The sequence below is a fragment of the Armigeres subalbatus genome, chromosome 2 (assembly GCF_024139115.2).
Source record: "Armigeres subalbatus isolate Guangzhou_Male chromosome 2, GZ_Asu_2, whole genome shotgun sequence".
NCBI lineage: Eukaryota > Metazoa > Arthropoda > Insecta > Diptera > Culicidae > Armigeres > Armigeres subalbatus.
Window position 1 is genome coordinate 222,696,408 of NC_085140.1, and position 21,769 is coordinate 222,718,176.

General features: G+C 39.3%; 2 protein-coding genes across 2 annotated transcripts; both read right to left on the minus strand.

Annotated features, from left to right (window-relative positions):
• Nucleotides 1-4,639: 4,639 nt before the first annotated feature.
• LOC134211732 (protein NCBP2AS2 homolog) lies at nt 4,640-4,945 on the minus strand. Its single transcript, XM_062688900.1, has one exon. The coding sequence runs from the start codon at nt 4,943-4,945 to the stop codon at nt 4,697-4,699; it is 249 nt and encodes an 82-aa protein (XP_062544884.1). The 3' UTR covers nt 4,640-4,696.
• LOC134211730 (mediator of RNA polymerase II transcription subunit 9) lies at nt 4,640-18,598 on the minus strand. The gene is made up of 4 exons (XM_062688899.1): nt 18,442-18,598; nt 18,211-18,360; nt 18,017-18,080; nt 4,640-5,112 (listed from the first exon to the last, which is right to left on the minus strand). The coding sequence occupies exons 2-4, from the start codon at nt 18,345-18,347 to the stop codon at nt 4,948-4,950; spliced, it is 366 nt and encodes a 121-aa protein (XP_062544883.1). The 5' UTR covers nt 18,348-18,360; nt 18,442-18,598; the 3' UTR covers nt 4,640-4,947.
• Between the last annotated feature and the right edge of the window lie 3,171 nt (nt 18,599-21,769).

Here is a 21,769-nt window from a genome sequence, read left to right on the forward strand (position 1 = left end):
ACAACGTTTAGGTAGAAAATCCTATGACTATGATCGGATAAGTGATATTGACAGACCGCGCAACCGCAGTTGGAGTCGAGATCGTAGTAGGAGTAATGAGCGTAACATTAATTTTGATCGCAATAGAAATCGTGATCGTGAGTGGTCTAGGGATACCCGCCAGGATTTTCGTGATAATCGAGCTAAGAACATCCATACTAGTGCTGTTTGCAACTACTATAAGCGAAAGGGACATATTCGCAAAAATTGCTACTTTTTACAAAACAATAATCGCGGTAAAGCAGTTAATTTTGTCGAAAAAGAGGAAATAATAGAAACTTCAGTAACAGATAAATTTGATAGAATTCGGGTTAATGATTCTAGTGAAGATGAATCTGAAATTAGCTGTATGATGATTGGTCGTATTAACAGAGTTACAGAGGCTTGTTTAGTTGATGTAATGGTACAAGGCATTAAATTAGTCATGGAAGTAGACACAGGCTCAGCCGTAACGGTCATTAGTGAAATCTTGTACAAACGCGTTTTCTCATTTATTCCGGTTACAAACTGTGATAAGACCCTCGTAGTAGTTAGTGGTGCAAAAATCATAGTCGTTGGTGAAATATCTGTTCAAGTCGATTTGGATGGAAATAAAGCTGAGAAAAAGCTAACCGTACTTAAAACGTCTAAAGATTTTACCCCGCTTTTGGGCAGGGATTGGATGAAGGTGTTCTATCCTAACTGGAAGAACCAATTCATGACAACTCATTCATTAAATAGCGTGGATGTTACTGGAGATGCGGAGCAAGTTTTAAGTACGATTAGACAGAAATATTCAAAAGTTTTCAATAAAGACTTTACAGAGCCAATTACAGGGTACGAAGCAGAGCTCGTTTTAAAATCAGATCAACCGATATTTAGGAAAGCTTATCAAGTGCCATTTAAAATTAAGGACAAGTTCCTGGAACATTTGGACATGCTGGAGAGCCAAGGAGTAATTACTCCCATTCAGGCAAGTGAGTGGGCTTCTCCGGTAATAGCGGGGATAAAAAAGGATAGGGATGTAAGAATGGTAATTGATTGCAAAGTATCATTAAACAAAATATTGATTCCAAATACTTATCCTCTTCCTCTAGCAGAGGACATTTTTGCTTCATTGGCTGGCTGTAAAATTTTCTGTTCGCTCGATTTAGCTGGTGCGTATACGCAACTACAGTTGTCCAAACGCTCTAGAAAGTATGTTGTAATAAATACAATTAAAGGGCTCTACTCAGAGATGCATCTGAACACGAGAACGCGTGTTCGCGTTCAAAAAGTTCTGAACACTGCACACTGTTCAAGAGCACTGACCTAACTTAGCAACTTGTATCCTAGGAAAACAAACTCAAGCGACGGCATGCTACTCATTTTTCGGCTAGTAATGGAACACGTGGGCATCTAACGAATAGAAATCAAGCATGCTCGTATGTTTTTGTATAGTTCCATATCTAAGGAATCTTAGTTACCATGATCGTTTTGCTTGCGTACCAACCCAGTGCACACTGAACTGTGTTCAGAGTTCAAAACTTAGAACACCAAGGCGCGCTCTTGGCTCATGTTCTGTTCAGGATGCATCTCTGGCTCTACTCCTATAACCGATTACCTCAAGGTGCTAGTTCTAGTGCAGCGGTTTTCCAGCAAGTAATGGACCAAGTCTGAAAAGGTCTGGAAGGGGTATGTTGTTATCTAGACGACGTGCTCATAGCTGGAGAAAACCTCAAAGAATGCTTGGACAAGTTGTTGCATCTTTACAATATCTGGGACATTTAATTACGGCTGATGGTTTATTACCTTCACCAGACAAAATATCAACAATAGCCGAGGCAAAAATCCCTGAAAATGTGACAGAATTAAAAGCATACCTAGGTTTAATTAACTATTATAACAAATTTGTGCCAAATATTTCTCGTAAACTAAAATGTTTATATAATCTTTTGAGGAAGGATGCTCAATTTATGTGGACCAACGAGTGTGACAATGCATTTAAAGAAAGTAAGAAAAGTTTATTGGAGGTACCCCTTCTCGCATTTTACGATCCAAAAAAACCATTGATTGTTGTCACAGATGGTTTGGGAGGAGTGCTAGCACAGAAACAAGATGGAATTGAGCGCCCAATCTGTTTCACCTCGTTCTCACTCAACGCTGCCCAGAAAAAATACCCAATATTGCACTTAGAAGCTTTGGCGCTAGTATGCGTTATCAAGAAGTTTCATAAGTTTCTTTTTGGTTAACAATTTAAAATATATACTGATCACAAACCTCTTATAGGTATTTTTGGAAAAGATGGACGAAATTCAATATTTGTAACAAGATTGCAGCGCTACATGATGGAGCTCTCTATTTATGATTTTATAATTGAGTATCGTCCTGGATCGCAACTTGGAAATGCAGATTTTTGTAGTAGGTTTCCATTGGAACAAAAAATACCAAGCAGTTTGGATCAAGAATACATAAAAAGCTTAAATTTTTCAAATGAATTACCCATAGACTTTTCACTAGTTTCGAAAGAAACTCAGGCGGACAAATACTTAACTGAAATCATACAATACGTTACATTTGGTTGGCCAAAACAAGTTTCAATGCAATATAGGGACTTTCACGCGCAGCAATCAAAATTAGAATTGATTGAAAATGTGCTAATGGTGGAAAACAAGGTTGTAATACCGTATTCCTTGAGAGAAGGTGTGCTAAAACTGTTGCACACCAATCATCATGGAATGGTAAAAATGAAAACTTTGGCCCGACGGACAGTGTATTGGCCAGGACTAACCATGGATATAGAAGATTTTGTTAAATCATGCGATTCTTGTGCTAAAATGGAGGTGGTTAAGAAGGCAGATGCAACTGGGTCCTGGATAGCCACGACTCGTCCTTTTAGTCGTCTGCATGCAGATTTTTTCTACCTGGAAGGACACAACTTTCTTCTAATTGTTGACAGTCACACTAAATGGATTGAAGTAGATTGGATGCGTTCAGGTACCACAGCAAGAATCGTAAACAAGAGGTTTGCTTCAGTATTTGCAAGGTTTGGCCTGCCAGATGTGGTAGTAACGGACGGTGGACCACCTTTCAATTCTCACGAATTTGTAATTTTTTTGGAAAACCATGGGATTAAAGTTTTCAAAAGTCCCCCTTACCATCCGGCTAGTAATGGGCAAGCTGAAAGGATGGTGAGAGTTGCCAAAGAAGTACTAAAAAAAATTTTGTTGGACGCTAAGACTAAAACGTTAGATATTGACGATAAAATAAATTTAATTCTGATTAATTATAGAAATAGTTGTTGTGGAGGAGAGACTACATTTCCTTCCGAGAAAATGCTCTCTTATAAGCCAAAAATGTTACTGGATTTGATTAATCCAAACAATACATACAAACATTTTTTAAGAAAGGACGAACCTGAGTCAAATAATAAAGTTCAAAAAAAGGAAGAACAGCAAACACCTTTGAATGCTCAACTAGATTATTTGGATAAGCTTGTGGCAGGGGATAAGCTATTTTATGAAAACGTTAATAAATTTCCAAGATGGTTAGAGGCGGTATTCATAAAAAGAATTTCCGATAATATTTTCCAGATTCTAATCGGCAAGCACAAGACGAATGCGCACAGGCGACAGCTGAAGGCGGTATATGAACCCAAGCAAGATAGAATCATGGTACGCCTACCACCCGGTTCAATGAACAAGCGTAAAAGAGACTCGATCGAAGATGAGAAGGATTTCGAAGGATTTTCTGAAGTTTCGAAACCGGATGAGGACCGCAAGAGAAAGAAGGCAAGACGATCAAGAAGTCCGATCAACACACGCTCCAGAACTGCGAAGCATAGCTAGGCTAGGATGCTGGAGCTACATCATCAACAGGTTTTGATATCGAAGTGTTTTGAATTATTGAAATTATGAATTGTTCTGTTTGTTATTTCAAAATGGATTGTCTTTTCTTAAAGGTAGCCTCACACCTCGGGAAATTGGTCCGCGGATTTTTTCCCCATGCATTTTTGCATATGCGATGTTTTCGGGATTTGGGCACGGAAAATCAAAATCCCGGCCCCATTTAAAATGCACGGGGATCAAAATCCGGCGGAAAATTTTCCCGAGGTGTAAGGCAGCCTTAAGAAGGGAGAACTGTAGTGTCTACCCTGTTCTGATTTATATATACATATACATGTTATCAAGGAACATTATGGAAAGGGACTAAAGTGTCCTGAGAATAAAGAGCTAGCTCAGTCTAGCATCAGCCGTGTTATGAGACGGAGTCGATCACATTCTTCTAGTTGTGTTTTATTATAAAAAAGGAAATATCTCAAATAGAATACTAGTTAATAATTGCGTTAGTTTACGGATAGTATACATATCACTGATTTATACAGTTGATTGCCCCTAATTGCACTGTGGCGTCACGTCACATCGCGACTGTGCAATTTGACAGTTCATTGATAACAATTGTTATTTATTCTTTTACGTGAATCGCGTCGCGTCACATCGCACGTCGCGTTTACACTGGCAAGCATCATAGTTTGGATATTTTTTTAAAATAATCTCAAATCTATAACAAACTGAAAAAAAATATCTTAGTTCAAACAGAGAAAAACAGGAAGTTCTTTCAAACGAAATTTAACTAAAATGTCTTTCATTTTATTGTTTATATTACATCTATCATAAATCAATACAATACATCCTGACAACTATTTACGTTTTTTTAAATCGTTTTTTGCGGCTTTCAACTCTTGCTTAACATTGGATTGGAAGGCATTCATCATTTGTTTAAATTTTTCTGGTGTCATCTCAACTAGCTTCTGTTCTTGGGCAATCGCCCGACTTCTATAGTAAGCACTTACTAGCAATTGTGCAGCCCTGCGCATCGGATAGCTATCAGCAAGACGCTGAATGAGCTGTTCGTTATTAGCCAAATATCGTAAAATTACACGAATCATTATTAGAATTGAACGTTTTTATATTTCTTGATCAGTTGTTGCTTTAGCGCCAGTTGCTTCCGAAGGCTATCGAGTCTTCTTAGTTGTTCTTCTTTGCTGTAGTTGATTCCGGGCAATTGCCTAATAGTTATTCTGGCCGATTCTAGCCTTTTTTGCAATTCCAAAACCTGATTGACAGATAAAAAAGATCGAATTAAATTAAATGGCTTATAAGATAAATATTTCTCGAGGCATGGTATAGTTTTTGATTTTAAAAATAGTTAGAGGCTTTAAAAAATAGGGGTTGTTTGGAAAAAATGACCTTAAGCCAAAGAATCGATTGAGCGAATAACATTTTTTGACGGGAAAGGTCAATTAGATTAAAAACAAAAATATTTTTTATTTTAAGAACTATTCATAATACAGTCAGTGTTGGGAAATATACATTAAAACACTCTGATTATGCGAATATTTACATTTTATGCAGTCAAATTTCATGCCGAGTTTCATGCACCAAACAAGCCGAAACAGTTTTCGAAAAAAAATATACGCGACATCGTGACATTTTATTTTGCCGATGAGGCCAACTGTTTGTTTGCTGCTACGTTAAAGTCGTACCGGCGTGCGGTAAGCATTTGAATGAGATTTTTTGTTTCGGCTCGTGCTCAGCGCAAACAGCACAGAATCGAGTTTAATTACCTTTGACGCAGAGCCTAGAAGGAGTAGCACCTGTTTAGGCTGACCAGATCATTTCGGTGAAAATAGGGACAAACGTGCTTGCAAAAAGGGACACATTAAAAAACCTTGTGATAAAATTCAAGAGCTGTAGAAATATCAAAATTTATGGGCTTAATTTTCATTTTCCGTGTAAAAAAATTGAAAAGTCCCAAGTAACCATTAAGCCGTAAAAAACGACTTTATTTCGGTTGTATAGTCGCATAAAAACTTGAACAACAGTGCTAATAAGATTTAAATTATATTTTAGTGCTGCTCAAAAGCCGCTTTTGGCGAATTATTTGGCTGATATAGTGCTTGCCCCTACCAATTTTTCCACGCCTATGCCAAAATGTCTAAATTTTTAGACGAGTTGGAACGGGACGAAAAAAAAAATGAAAAATAATTGTTTGCGTTCTTTCTTTTTTCTTCCCATTGGAATTCGATGATTTTTTTGCTTATTATGTTTGATTCCGGAATTGAACTATTGAACTGTGTTCAGGTTTGCTGCTCTACCATCTGATCCATCACGGATTTGAATGGGTGTATTGCTGGGAAGGGATAAAAACAGAAGGATTTCATCTGATGTCTTTGCATCGAAGGGCGAGAAGCTTGGCGAGAAAGCATTGAACGAGGCATTGGAAATGAAAAATGAATCATATGTAATTAATTGGACGGAACTTTGTTTTTGTATTTAAGAAGTTTACTAATAAGCGTTTACATTAAGCTAATTTCGTGCTAATATTGTCGGATAGTGCATTGTCCGCTAGAACTAGCTCATATGTAAACGGGTCATTAACCCTTAAAGGAGCAAGCCGATTTTTTAGAATTCGTCGGAAATATTTTTAACGTAAATAACCATTGGAGTTATTAACATTAAACGTATTTTCGGTTTGTTGTTTTAAAACAACATTGCGCATTTAAGGGTTAAATATATTAAATAAATATTTCGTTAAAATCCGGCCTTTTGGTGAATATTTTAAACATTTTTATTGTTGTTCGAAACACACTTGGTGAATTTTCGATTTATGTAAAGAAACACTACTATCTGTAAAATTGCTAACAAAGTAAATTTGTCATAATCAAAATTATTTCACCAATATTTACCGCTTTTTTATGATTATTGGTGTTATCGCACATAAGAGCTTTTCTGCTGGTCGGATTCTGTCGGGCATTGTTCTTTCTTCATCGCAATGGTTGTGGACTGTATAGTGTATACACGGATTAACTTAACGGAACAATTAATGTTTATTGGACGGAATAACTTGTACACGACTTATCTTGTTTAACGTTCGTTTTACTGATCACTTAACTTCACAGATGACGGACAAGGTTCTTGATTTGCACTCTATTACTTTACTACAGACTGTAGTGACTGACTAATAACGTTTGATTTGGACATTATGACTCCTTAACTATGACGGTATCTCGACGGACTATCATGACGGACTATCACCACGGACTATCCCCTTTCTTAGCTACGGACCCTTCGAAATTTATGGAATCTAATAGCTTTCTATATGATCCTCTCGCATATTGATCATTTGTTCTCTGGCAATTTCTAAGATCAATTATGATACGGTTAATGACCTCATACTGTAAGCTTACATCTACATATGAACAGATTTGGCGGTAAAATACTGGAAATGATTCTGACTGACTCAAATCTTCCTAATAGTGTGTGAATGCGTTACGATTGCTTGACAGTATTACTGATCTAATGCGAACTGATCGTTTCTGACTGAATCATGCGTAAACAATTGGGATTGACAAAAAACGCAAAATCCCTATTTACGCCCAAAAATATCACTTCATAAAACGCCTAAATTTCCTAAAAAGATAAGAATTTTTTCTTCCCTCAATTTACAACAACCAGTGAATACTAACTGCTCATTTTCATATACACTCGATATAAAAAATATCCTATAATCTTGGGATTTTTCAAATATTTTTGAATGTGATTTTTTAATAATCTAGACCTCGTGGCTGTGCTATTAGCGGCCGTCTGAGTGTATTGTGTTGTTATGAGGTGAGGGTTCGATTCCCACTCCAATCGTGGAAACTCTTCGATATGCAACATATTCTTCACCAATCTACCAGGCATTGTCCGTTGTTGTACAAAATATGTAAGTGTTCAGTCTGAACAATCACTGTGCATTTTCGCATTCTTCGGATTTTGAAGGCGTTCTCCTGACTTTGTAAATTTGTAGATCTTTGAAGATTTAAGAATACTCCAAAATGATTTCTTACATTTTCTGATACCCATGTTTTTAGATACTAGAGCTTCGATTGGATCATTGTCATGATCTGAACTATACAGAATATCTTCAGATACGTTTAACTCCGTAAATCATACAAATTCTTAATATTCCCACATTCTTTAAACCCTCCCGGGTAATCAAATACTTCAGGTTCCTTAGATTTCGTTATTCACAGTTTGACACATTATTTCAAGTTTTGTTGATTTTTCAGTACATATACGGAATTGTCCTACATTATCAAAATTATCTAAACCTCCATTCTCCAAGTTCAGTAGACCTCTAGAGTGTCCAAGATTTTTTTTTCTTCTGGTTTTTCGGATCTGGACCATTTTTTAAAATCCAATTCTTACGAATTCCATAGCTTATCCAGATTCATCATGTGGGAATGCGGGACATTTTCCGGGAAATTCGGGTCAAGCAGGCTGAGTCCAGGACTGTCCTGCATAATCCAAGACGTCTGAACACTAAATGTTAAAATTAGTAAAAAGATTGTTGGATTTATCTGTGCTGTTGAGTATTACTTACACAAAAAAAATCTTCTAATATCTTTTTGATCGATAATTAAATATAAAACACTTAAGCAGTGTTCTTGTACGTTATTTCATCACGTTGTTGTTTAGTTGTTCGGAAATAATTAGTTCAGATATAAATAGAAAATATGTTGACGATTCCTTTTTTAAAAAAAATACAGCAAACTAAGAAAAAAGATCAGCGTTCCAAACTTGTCTCAAACTCAGAATTTCAAAAGCTGATAATGGCAAAAGAAAATGATTTAAGTCATCAAGTATAATCAGGACAAACAGTTACAATATTTTTATAAATATATGCCTACTGAACAAATCATTTAGTAAATTTAGTGATATGAAGTGGCAAATAAATTTGTAAAATAACTAGTTTGAATAAAAATGGAATATACAAATATATCGCCGACGTAAACGTTCATTGGTCGCTTCCATATTCCAACAAGAAAAAAAAACATTTTTCTTATTATGTTTTAACGTCAATAATGGGTAGTGACCGCAACCAGGTGGCGCCATTGTATGCGTTACTAGCATTGCTTGCATTCAAATTTGCTTTGCGCTGTACCTGTAAAGCAGACCCCACACGACGGAAAAAGTTTGACAAACTCTTGATTATTGAAGAAAAAGATTGATGGTGTGAGTGCGAACCTAAAATATTGAAGTAAATATTGAGGAAAATCAGAAAAGTTTGATATTCTTTTCAATATTTCCCCTCATCTCTCCCTGCAGTTTGCCCACAGGAGTCGATGACGATTGAGTGTGTGCGTGTTTTGTGCGTTATACCGCTATTTGATTCGTATTAGTTCAAGAAAAAATTGAGTTTTTCTTCAGCTACGGCCATGCCGGCTAATCAGTGGAAATATTGAAGAAAAGTTTGATGAAAAGTTTGACGAAAAAAGTATTGTCAATATATGTCTCGTGTGGGGTCTGCTTAACGTTGTATACAACGGGCGCAGAGGAGGGTACGTATCAGCGTAGAATCACAGACAAACAGACATAACACATTGATCATTCACTTATCAAATTCTTCGTCGTTCAAACACTAACGACATCTGTTGATTTCAGTTAGTTGGGCAAATCACGAACCAGATGGCGGTAGTGAGCAAACGTCAAACTCGAGCAAATCCGATGCGGGCGCCACAAGTGATCGATTGGCCAACTAACAATAATTTAAATTGACCAGTAAATCAGTGAACGATGGAAATTTGACGAGTGTTATGTCTGTTTGTCTGTGGTAGAATCATCATTGCTTGGGTAATACTAGGGATCCTATAATGAGAGATATGCGAAAGCGGCCATTGTAAGCCAATCGAGCATTGAGAACTGTCAAAACGTGAGCCAAATGAACGTTGTTATTGTTGCAGATTGAGACGAGGTTGAAAGGTATTGAGATAAATTTGGAGAAAGTTTCATCGAATAAACAATTTGTTTTACTTTTGCGAGTAGAAATAATGTAGTTTATGTATCGTGTTTCGCCTATTTTTATTGCACTTTTATTTTAGTGATAATGCTTATTTAAACACTGTTAGTGGACAGACAAACATATTCCAAATTGTTATCAAATACAAAGTCATATACAAGCTTCAACATTTTGCGCTGCGGCAAGTGCTGGAAGCGTTTGCTAACAAAAGTAACAGCGTTGCTAAATCGTCTGGAAAAGTATTTGCATATCTCTCATTATAGGATCCCTAGGTAATACCACCGTGATTCTGAGTGACAGATACACAGTTAGTTTCTATTACCGAAATCGGTAAAATTTTACTGCGTTTTTGAACTGTTGACTTTACTCGGTAATTTTTAATGTTACTGATAGCTCAGTAAAATTTTCAGCAAATGAAATGTTAAAAAATACCGACTAGCTCAGTAAATCTTATTGCTGACTTTTCGGTACTTTTATTGTTTACTTTGATTTACCGAAGATTACAGTATTTTTTTTTGTTTAAAAAAATGTTCCCCACAAAATTATATAATACAGTAGACGTTCGATAACTGCAAGTCATTTAACTGCAATGCTTTTTAACTGCAATTGCAACAATTTTGCAGTTATCGGACCGCTAAACTTCAAATTGATGTCAAACTCAATGACAGCTGCATTGCGCTGCACATAAAGATGCACTTTTATTGCATCTGACGTCGATTGACAACCGTTTGACGTCTAGAATGCGTTGCAGTTATCGAACGGCTACTGTAACAGGAAACCCGAGTACAAAACTTCATAATCGTATGGTTTTTATGGTGAGTCAACATACAGTCCCTTCGAAGTGTTGAATGGTGCTGTGGTAGAGTGAAGGACTATCAATCACAAGATCCATAAATCGAATCCAGTTTTATATTTTTATGTTATTTTTTTTCCGCTGTAGTATTTTGCTACATTATTGCAATTTTACTGCAATCGAAAGATGTTTCAGTAGGCTCCACCTCTTGCGCTTTTTAGATTGCAAGAGAGTTATATTTGATGGCACATATGGAAAGATTGTTTCTTTCAGAATAGTTGCAACACAGTGAAATGTTCAGTAGTGAACCAATTTGTGCTGCTTGGGCCGGGTCCCTTATCATCCGTGCCTTGATCCCCCGGGAGCACGGGAGCACTTCTTCTAAAATCCCGGCCACTAGCTTAGGCTATAGTTCGCTGACTGGCTTGCTGAGATCCACTGCTACGTTGTCTCGATCCCTCGGCGTTTGTGCCACAAACTTCCTCACTCGAATCCTCCTGACTTCCCCCGGCGTCGAGGGTAGTCCACCAGTTCCGGTGAAGGAAACTTCCGCACTCATGGTGCCCCGACTACCGGCGGCTATCGCAGGGGACGCTTTCGCGCCGACTTCGTCTTCGGGTTGCAGAGGTGGTCCGACAGTTCCGGTGGTGGATAACGTCAGCACTGGCGGTGCCCTACATACCCGAAACACTTCCTTCTTCTTTCTTCAGCAGGTTTGCGGTTTGAGTGACGAGGTCGGTCCGACGATTCCGGTTGGCAGAAGACTTCCGGTTCGCTGGCGCCACGACGGCGCAAAAATGGGGGTTGATTGATGGCCAGAATAGTCTTTACTATGTCGGTAGTTTAGTGGGATTGTTGGAATTGCTTGGTCTAATGAAACTCGACTTTGATGTAAGTAGGTCGTCATCATTATTAGAATCTCTTGATGCAGGTTATTGTATTCTGTATGCTGTAAGATGATTGATGATGGGTCCACCTTCCAACTCCTGCTACCACTTCATCATAGAGTCCAGTCTCACCGCCTTCCTTACATTTCTGGTATCCCTCCGTTATGTCTTCTGCTAAGGTTATGCAGATTGGAATCGTCCCTGCGATAACGCAAACTGCCTCCGGCGAAATAGATCGGCACGCACTCGCGACTCGAATGGCCTTTTAGACGAAACACGCTATTCAGCTTCCTCCGGTTGCGTTTTTTCTTGGGCGCAGCTCCCCAGACTGGAACTCCGTACCTTAGTATCGAGGATGGTACTGTCGCAAGAAGACGCCTACTGCTGCCTTTCGGACCGCCGACGTTCGGCATGATCCTTGCTAACGCGCTGATCATTTTGGCCGCCTTTTCACAGGAATAGTCCACATGGGTGTTGAAGTTCAACCGGTCATTAATCATCACACCTAGATGTCTCAAGAGTCCGCATCGACGGGATGTCGTGCCCACCGATGGTAATCTGTATCCGCTGGATTACTTTGCAGTTGCTGACCAGCATCACTTCCGCCACCAGCATTTCCATTGGCGTAACCGGTGTTGTGCTGAATCATTATCAGACGATAATGATTGCCATTTTCATGTGAAAACTTTTCACGTGAAAACAGTAGGCGAGTTGTCGCCGGCGACAACTTCTCAAATTATGTACTCAAACGATAATAAACACACAGTTTTCATTCAAACATTAATCTTTACTATGATCAGCTAGTTGTGAACAGTCCCGTTATATCTTCTAGTTGGCGTTATGGTTTCATGGTAGTAAGGAAAAAGTGTTCAAAATGTAACGGTAAGTGCTTCAAATCAAGATACGATTTTCAAACGATTCTTAATCGCTGGCGAGTTTTTATCACTTGATAATTTAAAAGTAGGATCGCGGGTGAGTTTGATCATCCTCGATTTTTTGAAAATTTGATTTTTCCCAACCCTGGGCGTAACTACCACCGATGCCTAGGGGGCTATAGCCCCCTTTATATTTTTCTCGAAATTGACCCTCTTTTGAAAATTCTCGAACATTTTAACATCTCATCAAGTTATCAGCGGTAATGTGACAAATGCAGTCCAACCACCTAAGGCACTTGTGGATCAATCACACTCATACATTTTATTCTCTTTTCTCAAGCACGTGCACGTGGGCCCGTGTGAGCAACAACTCACAGTCTATGTTTAATTGCCGTCTATGTTTAATTGCGTCAGGCAGTGGATATATTTGCATACTTCATAAATATTCTATCTATCTCAAATGAAAAAAAATAGTGCAACTTTCCATGGATTCCGCCGAGAATCTTCCAAGAATTCTGATGAGAATCCTTTAGTGATCCTGACTGGAATGTTCTAGGGACTCCGACGGTAATCTCTAGATGTTTCGACCAGAATACCGATGGGAACCTCCAGGGATCATGAAGGGAATCCTCCAGGAATTCCAATATGATGGTTCCAGGTATTTCATGAGCAATATTCCAGGGATGAAGACGCATATCGTACAAGGATTCCGAAGCAATCCGTCGAAGAACTTCGAAGCAAATCGTCGAGTGACTCCGAATTAATCCTTCAGTTATTTCGAAAAGAATCCTCCAGCGATCCCGAAGGGAATCCTCCAAGAATGTTGAAGCAAATCGTTGGGGATTCCGATGCAAATCATCAAAAGGATTTCGAAGCAAATCGTCGAATGGTTCCAAAAGTATTCCGAGACGAAACGTCGAATGATTCTGAAGCAATTCTTCGCGGGATTCCGAAGCTAATCGTCAGCCGGATTCCTCAACGTCTAGAGATCCAAACGCAGATCATTTGCAAAACGTCAAGAGACTCCGAATTAAATCTTCAAAGGATTACGAAGCAAATCACCGAAGGATTCTGATTTGTCAAGGAATTCCTAAACCAATCTTAAACGAATCTGGAGATGTTCCGGAGCAAATCAACGAGAGATTCTAAAGCAAATCCTCCATGAATTTTAAAGGGTATTTTTCACAGATTCCCAAGGGTATTGTTTAACAATACTGGAAAGAATCCAGTAGGAATTCTTCTGGATTACGATTGGAATACTTCGATGAATCCGAAAAGAATTCTTTAGAGATTGAAGTGAAAATTCTTCTCGGATTCTGATGAGAATCCTTCTCGGATGCTGATGGGAATCTTTCTCAGAATTCAGAAACATGCTAATTTTTCTTCCACTCATTTAATTAAGTATGATAGAGTGAATATAAGATATAACTCTTTTGTCTTCAAACTTTTTCGGTAATTCATTATCCTATATGTTGAAAACTGATATCACTGCTAACTAACTTATCAAATCCTAGGGGGGGCTAATTTTTTTCTAGGGAGGGCTAAGCCCCTCTGTCACTACCGTGCAGAACCGATTGCCGCTCCTCTTCTTCTTGGACGCTCTCTCTGCATCCTCAATGACTGTCCTGATTGCATCCACAGTCGATCTGCCTTTACGGAATCCGAACTGTTTTTCCGATAAGCCAGTCTCATCCTCCGCGAACTGTGTAAGCCTACTAAGGATAACCCTTTCCAGAAGCTTCCCCAGTGTATCCTGCAGACATATGGGCCTATACGATGCTGGATTCCCCGGCGGTTTTCCTGGTTTCGGCAGCAGCACCAGTTTCTGGATCTTCCACGTATCCGAAAAATTACCATCTACTAATCACTTCTGCAGCACCATCCTGAACAGGTCCGGAAACGCCAAAATCGCGGATTTTAGAGCCACATTTGGACTTCCATCCGGACCCGGAGCTATCTTCATCTTCAAACCTTTCGCCACTGATAATAGCTCGTCATTGGAGACTTGCATACCTGCAGTGGTGACTCGGTGTTCATCTTCGTACGGCGTACGCGGCCACGTCGTAGAACCATGCTGCGGAAAAAGGCCGTCCACGATGATCTTCAGCTTGTACGAACACATTTCGGCTGGCGTCGCAGGACCCCTGATCTTCTTTGTCAGGACTCGATAAGCGTTACCCCAGGGATCAGTGTTAGCTTACCGGCACAAATCCTTGAAGCAGTTGGACTTGCTGATTTGGATCGCCCGTTTGAAAGCCGCTCTAGCTTCACGGCAAACTATCTTTCGCTTCTCTTTGAACATTTCAGACTGTGCCCTCTGAAAGTGTCTCCTAGCTCTGAGGCAGGTAGCGCGAAGGTTGGCAAGACTTTCGTTCCACCAATAACTTGGCCGCCGGCTATTCGTTGGCTCCAATTTTCTCGGCATCGTTGCATCGCAAGCCCTCGCTAGCGTTTCCGTCAGCTGGTCTGCCTCAAGGTTTGAAGCGTGGCTGTCCGCTCGAAGTGCTTCGATAAAAAGATCCTTATCGAAGTCCTTCGTCTTCCATCTTCGCCAACTAGACCTTATCTCCCGTCGTACCGTCGGCGTTCGTATTCCAACACTATATCGGATCGCCTGGTGATCGATATTCTTCACAAACTCTCCAGTTCATGTTCCTCGCCATCGACGGACTGCAGAACGTGACATCGATGATGGATTCCCTGCCATCTCTGCGAAATGTACTAACGGTACCTTCGTTGCCCAATCTTACTCCCAGCTTAGCCAGCGCCTCCAGCAAACTGTAACCTCTGACGTTAGTCAGTCTGCTTCCCCAATCCACTGCCCAAGCATTGAAATCGCCTCCGATGATCACCGGTTTTCGGCCGATCAGCTTCTCCGTGAGTGAGTCCAGCATCCGACTGTACTGCTCCAAAGTCCACCTTGGGGGTGCGTAACAGCTACACACAACGATCCCGTTAATTTTGGCGATTACGAAACCCTCGCTTAAACTGTCTACCACTTCCTGGATAGGGAATCTGCCCATCACTTGGATAGCCGCAATCCCCGTAGCATCCGCCACCCAGTTGCCATTGTCAGAAGGAATCCGGTACGGCTCAGCAATAATTGCCACGTCGCACATTGCTTCTGTTGTCGACTGCCACAACAGCTGCTGTGCGGTGTCGCAATGATTGAGATTGACCTGGATGACCTCCATTAATATCGACCCGCCATCGCCTTCTTGTAGGCAGGGCATTGGAAGCCAGCCGTCATATGGTCGTTTCCATCCTCCAGTTTGCAGAGCACGCATCTTGGTTGCTTCGTACAGTCCCTAGCAACGTGTCCTTCTCCACCATATATCGATTCGAGGGGTGAGTCTCAACGGACACATAGACCATCCGACTTTCACCTAGCCCACCTCCACCATTTTGTTGACAGCGTTTACCGGTAGTCGTATCGCTGCTATTTGTGTACCACCGTACGCTTCCCTCAACCGAATGGACATCTGAACTTCGCCCAGCGTGCATTTTGAGGTTCTAAATTACATATCTGGAAGCATATCTCAATTTTTTGAATATTTTCCAAAAATGTATCTATCAGTTCGGAACTTTTTCCGTATCATACATCAATCAGATTTTAATTACATTTTGTCTAGAATTTGTTATAAGCATTTTAAAATGATCTCCCTATGCTGTGCTGTAGGATCTGTCAAAGTTAACACCTTCGTGTGTCTTCTTCTTATTTTTACTTGGATTCGTCTATAATTCAAGCATAATTTTTCATAACGACATGTAACAATTATGAGGATTCGAGAAATCCTTTGCAGAAAGTTGGCAAAACTTTTTCTAAAACTGTTTTAAAACTATATCTTTTTTCAATATTTTTTTCCGCTGGCGTGCATCAATACATGGCACTTAATAAGCGTGTTTCACGTCATAGTTAAGTTAATTCAAATTCCCTGTGAAAAACGATAAAATTATACATAGCGACGTCACTATTTGCGTTGTATAAGATCAGCGGGAGAGTAAAAGAGAGAAATAGTGGCACGCAGCGCTGATCTGCGCCACCTTAGTAAAGTCTAGCTTCTTGGCTGAAAGTCTCCCTAATATATTTGTCTTCAGACAAAAAAAAACCCAGATTAATCCACCTAGCGTTGGTGGTGCCTTTCTCGCATTTAGTTAAGACACCAACCTTATATGGGGTTTATATGGTTCGATGTACCATTTTCTTCATAACTTGTAAACGCAATTATCGATCGTTATAAAATTCAATAGTGTTCAACAAGGCTTTGTCCCCTGTCGAATAAAACTTGTTGCGAGAAAATCGGTTAGGGACTATACGAAAAGTTGTCTAATGTTTTTGCCTTTCTCGTACAACTATGTTGTACCGAAAGGCTATCATTTCACTCCGAAAACGAACTTTTTATAGAAGCCTCTGAGACCCATAGTATTATAGACCAATCGACTCAGCACGACGAGTCTGTCTGTCCGTGTGTATGTATGTGTGTATGTGTGTGCACAAAAGCTATAAAAAACATTAGACAACTTTTCGTATGGTAATCCTTAACCGATTTTCTCGCAACAAGTTTCATTCGACAGGGGACAAAGCCTTGGTGATCACTATTGAATTTTATAACGATTGGTCATTGCGTTTTAAAGTTATGAAGAAAATGGTACATCGAATCATATAAACCCCATGTAAGGTTGGTGTCTTAACTAAATGCGAGAAAGGCACCACCAACGCTAGGTGGATTAATCTGGGTTTTTATAGCTTTTGTGCACACACATACACACACACATACACACGGACAGACAGACATGTGCTCAGTTTGACGAGCTGAGTCGATTGGTATATAACACAATGGGTCTCAGAGGCTTCTATAAAAAGTTCGTTTTCGGAGTGAAATGATAGCCTTTCGGTACAACTTCGTTGTACGAGAAAGGCAAAACATGGGCATCCAGGGAACTCCAACCCGAGTGCAAGTCGCACACCCAGAGGCGAACGAGCTTTCCTGGTTCCACTAGAGTTGTAAGTCCTTCTTCTTCTTACTGGCATTGCATCCCCACACTGGGACAGAGCCGCCTCGCAGCTTAGTGTTCATTAAGCACTTCCACAGTTATTAACTGCGAGGTTTCTAAGCCAAGTTACCATTTTTTTGCATTCGTATATCATGAGGCTAACACGATGATACTTTTATGCCCAGGGAAGTCGAGACAATTTCCAATCCGAAAATTGCCCAGACCGGCACCGGGAATCGAACCCAGCCACCTTCAGCATGGTCTTGCTTTGTAGCCCCGCGTCTTACCGCACGGCTAAGGAGGTTGTAAGTCCTACTCCCCAGTAATAAGGCACCACATGACCAGCTGTGAAATGGAAACATGAATTTCCCCCCTTCAAGTTCTATTGTGACCCTTCTCATGTGTTTTTGTCTTTACGCTAGTTGTAGCTTCGTATGCTTAAATTGTTTAAAACCATTACATAATTTAAAAATGCCGCTTTAATTTTTGACGTGCTTAACATTGCGGTTTGCTCAATATTAAGTTTGATTGTGTCCAATATTGTTAAGATTATAGAATAAACCAATTAAAAAGGAAATATTTTATTTTCTAATGAAGCCCAACTTCAGATTCAATTTTAAACATACCTTTTGACTGCAGTCTTGGCTTTCTTTTTGTTTACTAGCGTTGTCCACAGGATCCTTTTCGACACTGTTTTAAAGCAAATATAAAACGGCGCATTAGCCTATTTTTGTCTTGCAGAAAGTACTAGGACAGCCAGGATAGCCGCTAGCTGTCAACAAACTGAAGCCAACATTTTATTAGCTACTGTTTCACCTACCTTCTGATTATTTCGTAGATTACGGGCAGAATTTCCAGCTCTGCAACCTTTTGGGATTCAGTGTCCGAAGATGTACTGTCGATATTACCAAGTATTAGCGGCTTCACGTCAATCTGATCAAGCTGCATTGATTCCATGATACTGTGCAGACTAAATTTTAATTATTTTGACGATTTCATAAACAAATTAAATTCAAACACTAATGTTTTTTGTCTTCTAGCCAGTACACACCATAAATCTTTTTATATCTTTTTATCACGTCGCTCACGAATCACGAATAATATCATTATTCTGTACTGTTCTAAATACTTTGACAGAAATAAAAATGCGATGCGGGGCTTCGCGATTTTCCTGATTTGCTGAAAAAGCTTTCTGATACACGGTAAAAAATGAAGAAGAAAAAGAACAAGTAATATTTGAGATGTACACGCTTACTTCAGTCCACCCAAATATGGGTGAAGAATAACTATTGCACACGTGCAGCTATTTCACTTTTGTTTTGACGTGGGACTACGTCAGTGTTTTCATCCCCTGCCAACCATTCGTCAAACGTATAGGGTAAAATGCCCAATAGTGGAACCCCTAGTAGCGGAATTTTACTCTTCCCGTGATAAGGAGTAGAAATTTTCAACATATTAACTCTGCTTGATATCTAAAAACAAGCTCTGCATCCCCTCTTCACGATACATACATAAAACACCCAAATACATGACGTTATTCGTTGAAATTAACATTTAAAAGTCTAACCGAATTCGCCCTATAGTAGACCCCCTGGGGGTCCATAATAGGAAATTGCTTCCCTATAATCGACACTTCATTTGATTTTCATGTCCCGTTTCGGGACCTTCTTCTTCCCTATTATAGACCCCCCAAAATATTCCTATAATGGACATTCTCGTGTTTCTTTTTTATAGAATGGTAGAAAATCATCTCATTTCACTTTCCATAGCATTTCCAATGCATGTAATCAAATCATAGGTCTATAAGGTAGGTTCTCCCGATATAATTACATAGCAAAATTCATCGAAGAGCTGTAGCACATCAAGTATCAAGTAAGTACATAGCAAAATATTAACATTGTGCAGTAATAATGCAAAAATGGCTGGAGGGTCCACTATTGGTTGGGGGTCCACTATATGGCACTTTACCCTATTTATTATGCATCTCGAGAATAAACTCAAATATTGCGGATTCCTGCTGGTTGCCTCTCAGGTAATCGCAATAGCCACAAATACAACAGAGTCAATACACTGCCAAAAATATCTGTATAAGATATATGTGTCGCCGTTATAAATTTTTGCAATAGCTCCACCCTAATATTGTCGCGCTTATCTTTTTCTAGACTTTCGCGGCGGTCTTACTCTCGCAGGCTCGACTGCGAAGGTAGACGTCAAGATAGCCGCCGGGTTAAAAGATACACTACTAAAAACCCACACATATTTATTGGCAAAAATCCATAGATTTAACTTATGATGTATATCAGCGCACACATAACCATTCTCCACGCGAGCTACTAATAAAATATATTTTCAAATAAACTTTATGTGTGGTCTCGAATTAGCAATTATTAAATTTATGTGTGGTTCTATATCGATTATATTAGGGTGGAGGGTATCAAATAACCCTGCTCGCAGAGCAAGATTACTTTTGACAGATATCGAATCATTTTCCATCGATGTCCTATATTGGAATTGCTGGGTAGCACCAGCCATTCTTATAACGGGGTGATTTTTTAATTCTCGAACTGTCACTTTTAAGTTTAATTCTCCAAATGAGGCAGATCCTTAGGGTCTGTCTCATTTGGAGAATTAAACTTAAAAGTGACAGTTCGAGAATTAAAAAATCACCCCGTTATAAGAATGGCTGGTGCTACCCAGCAATTCCAATATAGGACATCGATGGAAAATGATTCGATATCTGTCAAAAGTAATCTTGCTCTGCGAGCAGGGTTATTCGATAATTATTGAAATGTCACTTTTAAGTTTAATTTCAGTTTAATTATCCAAATGAGACAGAGCCTTAATATATGGGCCTGACGTTTTGGATTTGGACTGATGGTTCATTCGTTCTTGAAATGTTCACAGCCCAAACAACCCGTACTTTTTTTTTCTTGCCAATTTTCAATTCGTGTCATTCAAAATGTTTCCCAAATCCCAGTGGCACTGGGAACCCTGCATATCTCTGAAGTTCAGTTCGAGATGAGCAATGGTTGCGTTCGGAAGTTCGATTATGTCGGTTCGTTTTCTGCATTAAATCGTCAAACGGATACGAATTCTAATTTTGAAACCGTTGGATTATTGTACATTCATATCCAATTATACCGTTGAAGGTGAAATCTGGCTAGAACAGGTGGATTTCTGTTACTAAAAAAGGGGAATTTGTCCTGATTGCAGGTGTCCAAGAGAAGGTAAAGTTGTTGGTCTAATTGGAATTGTGACAGTGTGCGTGGTAATCCGAAGAATGCCAACCAGTTTGGATCCTGTAAGTCGTAATGTGTGAGTGTTGGGTTAGTTTGCTTCAGTGCTTTCGCTTCTTGGCGACCGAGCTTTAGTTGTTTACTTCTTGTATATACGCAAATGCCGACAAACCAACGGGAAAGGTGAGAAAGACGTAAAAATACAAGTTTTTCGTTTTCTGCTTTCGCACCATCGAGAAGTGAGACCAATGCACTTATGTGGGGAGAAAATGATCCGAATCAAAAGCGTTCAATAGAAGCACGAGCTCGCTGTAAAAGTTTTTTTAACGAATAAATTAATGAATGAAAACGCAAAAAAGGAAACAAAAAAGTTTAGTGCATTCTAGTGCTAGCCGTGAAGGTGCTGAAGAATGGGTGTCTGTTTAATGAATTAAGAGGTTTTTGGTGGATCTACCGGAGAATATCTACGGTAATCGAAGAAAAATCAGAAAGCTGGCGGCAAACATCTGTTGTATTGGCACGTTGTTGGAGTTGAAAAAGATACCTGTTTTCGTGGCGTTCATTGAGAAAGAGGTCACCACGAATAACCGTATCATATTCTCAGTTTAGAGTAAGTATCAAGCATAACATATCTATTCGGTAGTACATTTTCTTGTAATTGTAATTTTTATTAGGTACGACAACTTTTTAGTTTACACTGTACATTAAGCCAAGGAAGTCTATATATATGGATAATACATTGGAGCTAAACAAAAAATAACTAAATTTGTGAAGTGTTTATACTACTCTTCTCAAAGCATTTTTGAATGCGTATATTCTTTGTTAGAGAAAACTGTTTAAAGTAAACTCGTTTGAACAGCTTGTAGCTAAAATAGATTTATTTTAGTAAATAGCTTACCCGACAGATAATGTATAATGATCGAAAATGCGCGTTGTGGATTTCCCATGCGAAATTCCCACACAAATCTTTATTTTGGTTTTCATGATTCTCACAATTTTACTCGTGGTTTTCGTATGAGAAATCTTAATCTTGGTTTTCATGATTTTCACTATTCTACTCGTGATTTTCTTAATATAGTATAAACCCATTGAAGATTATAACAAACAGAACTGCTGAAAGGATGAAAAAACCCATCCTGACAT

Coding starts and splice junctions, on each gene's coding strand:
- LOC134211732 (XM_062688900.1), bottom strand. CDS start 4,945: ATGATTCGTGTAATTTTACGATATTTGGCTAATAACGAACAGCTCATT.
- LOC134211730 (XM_062688899.1), bottom strand. CDS start 18,347: ATGGAATCAATGCAGCTTGATCAGATTGACGTGAAGCCGCTAATACTT. Junction 18,081..18,210: donor ATCTACGAAATAATCAGAAG/GTAGGTGAAACA, acceptor GCTTTAAAACAG/TGTCGAAAAGGATCCTGTGG. Junction 5,113..18,016: donor GCCAAGACTGCAGTCAAAAG/GTATGTTTAAAA, acceptor TCTGTCAATCAG/GTTTTGGAATTGCAAAAAAG.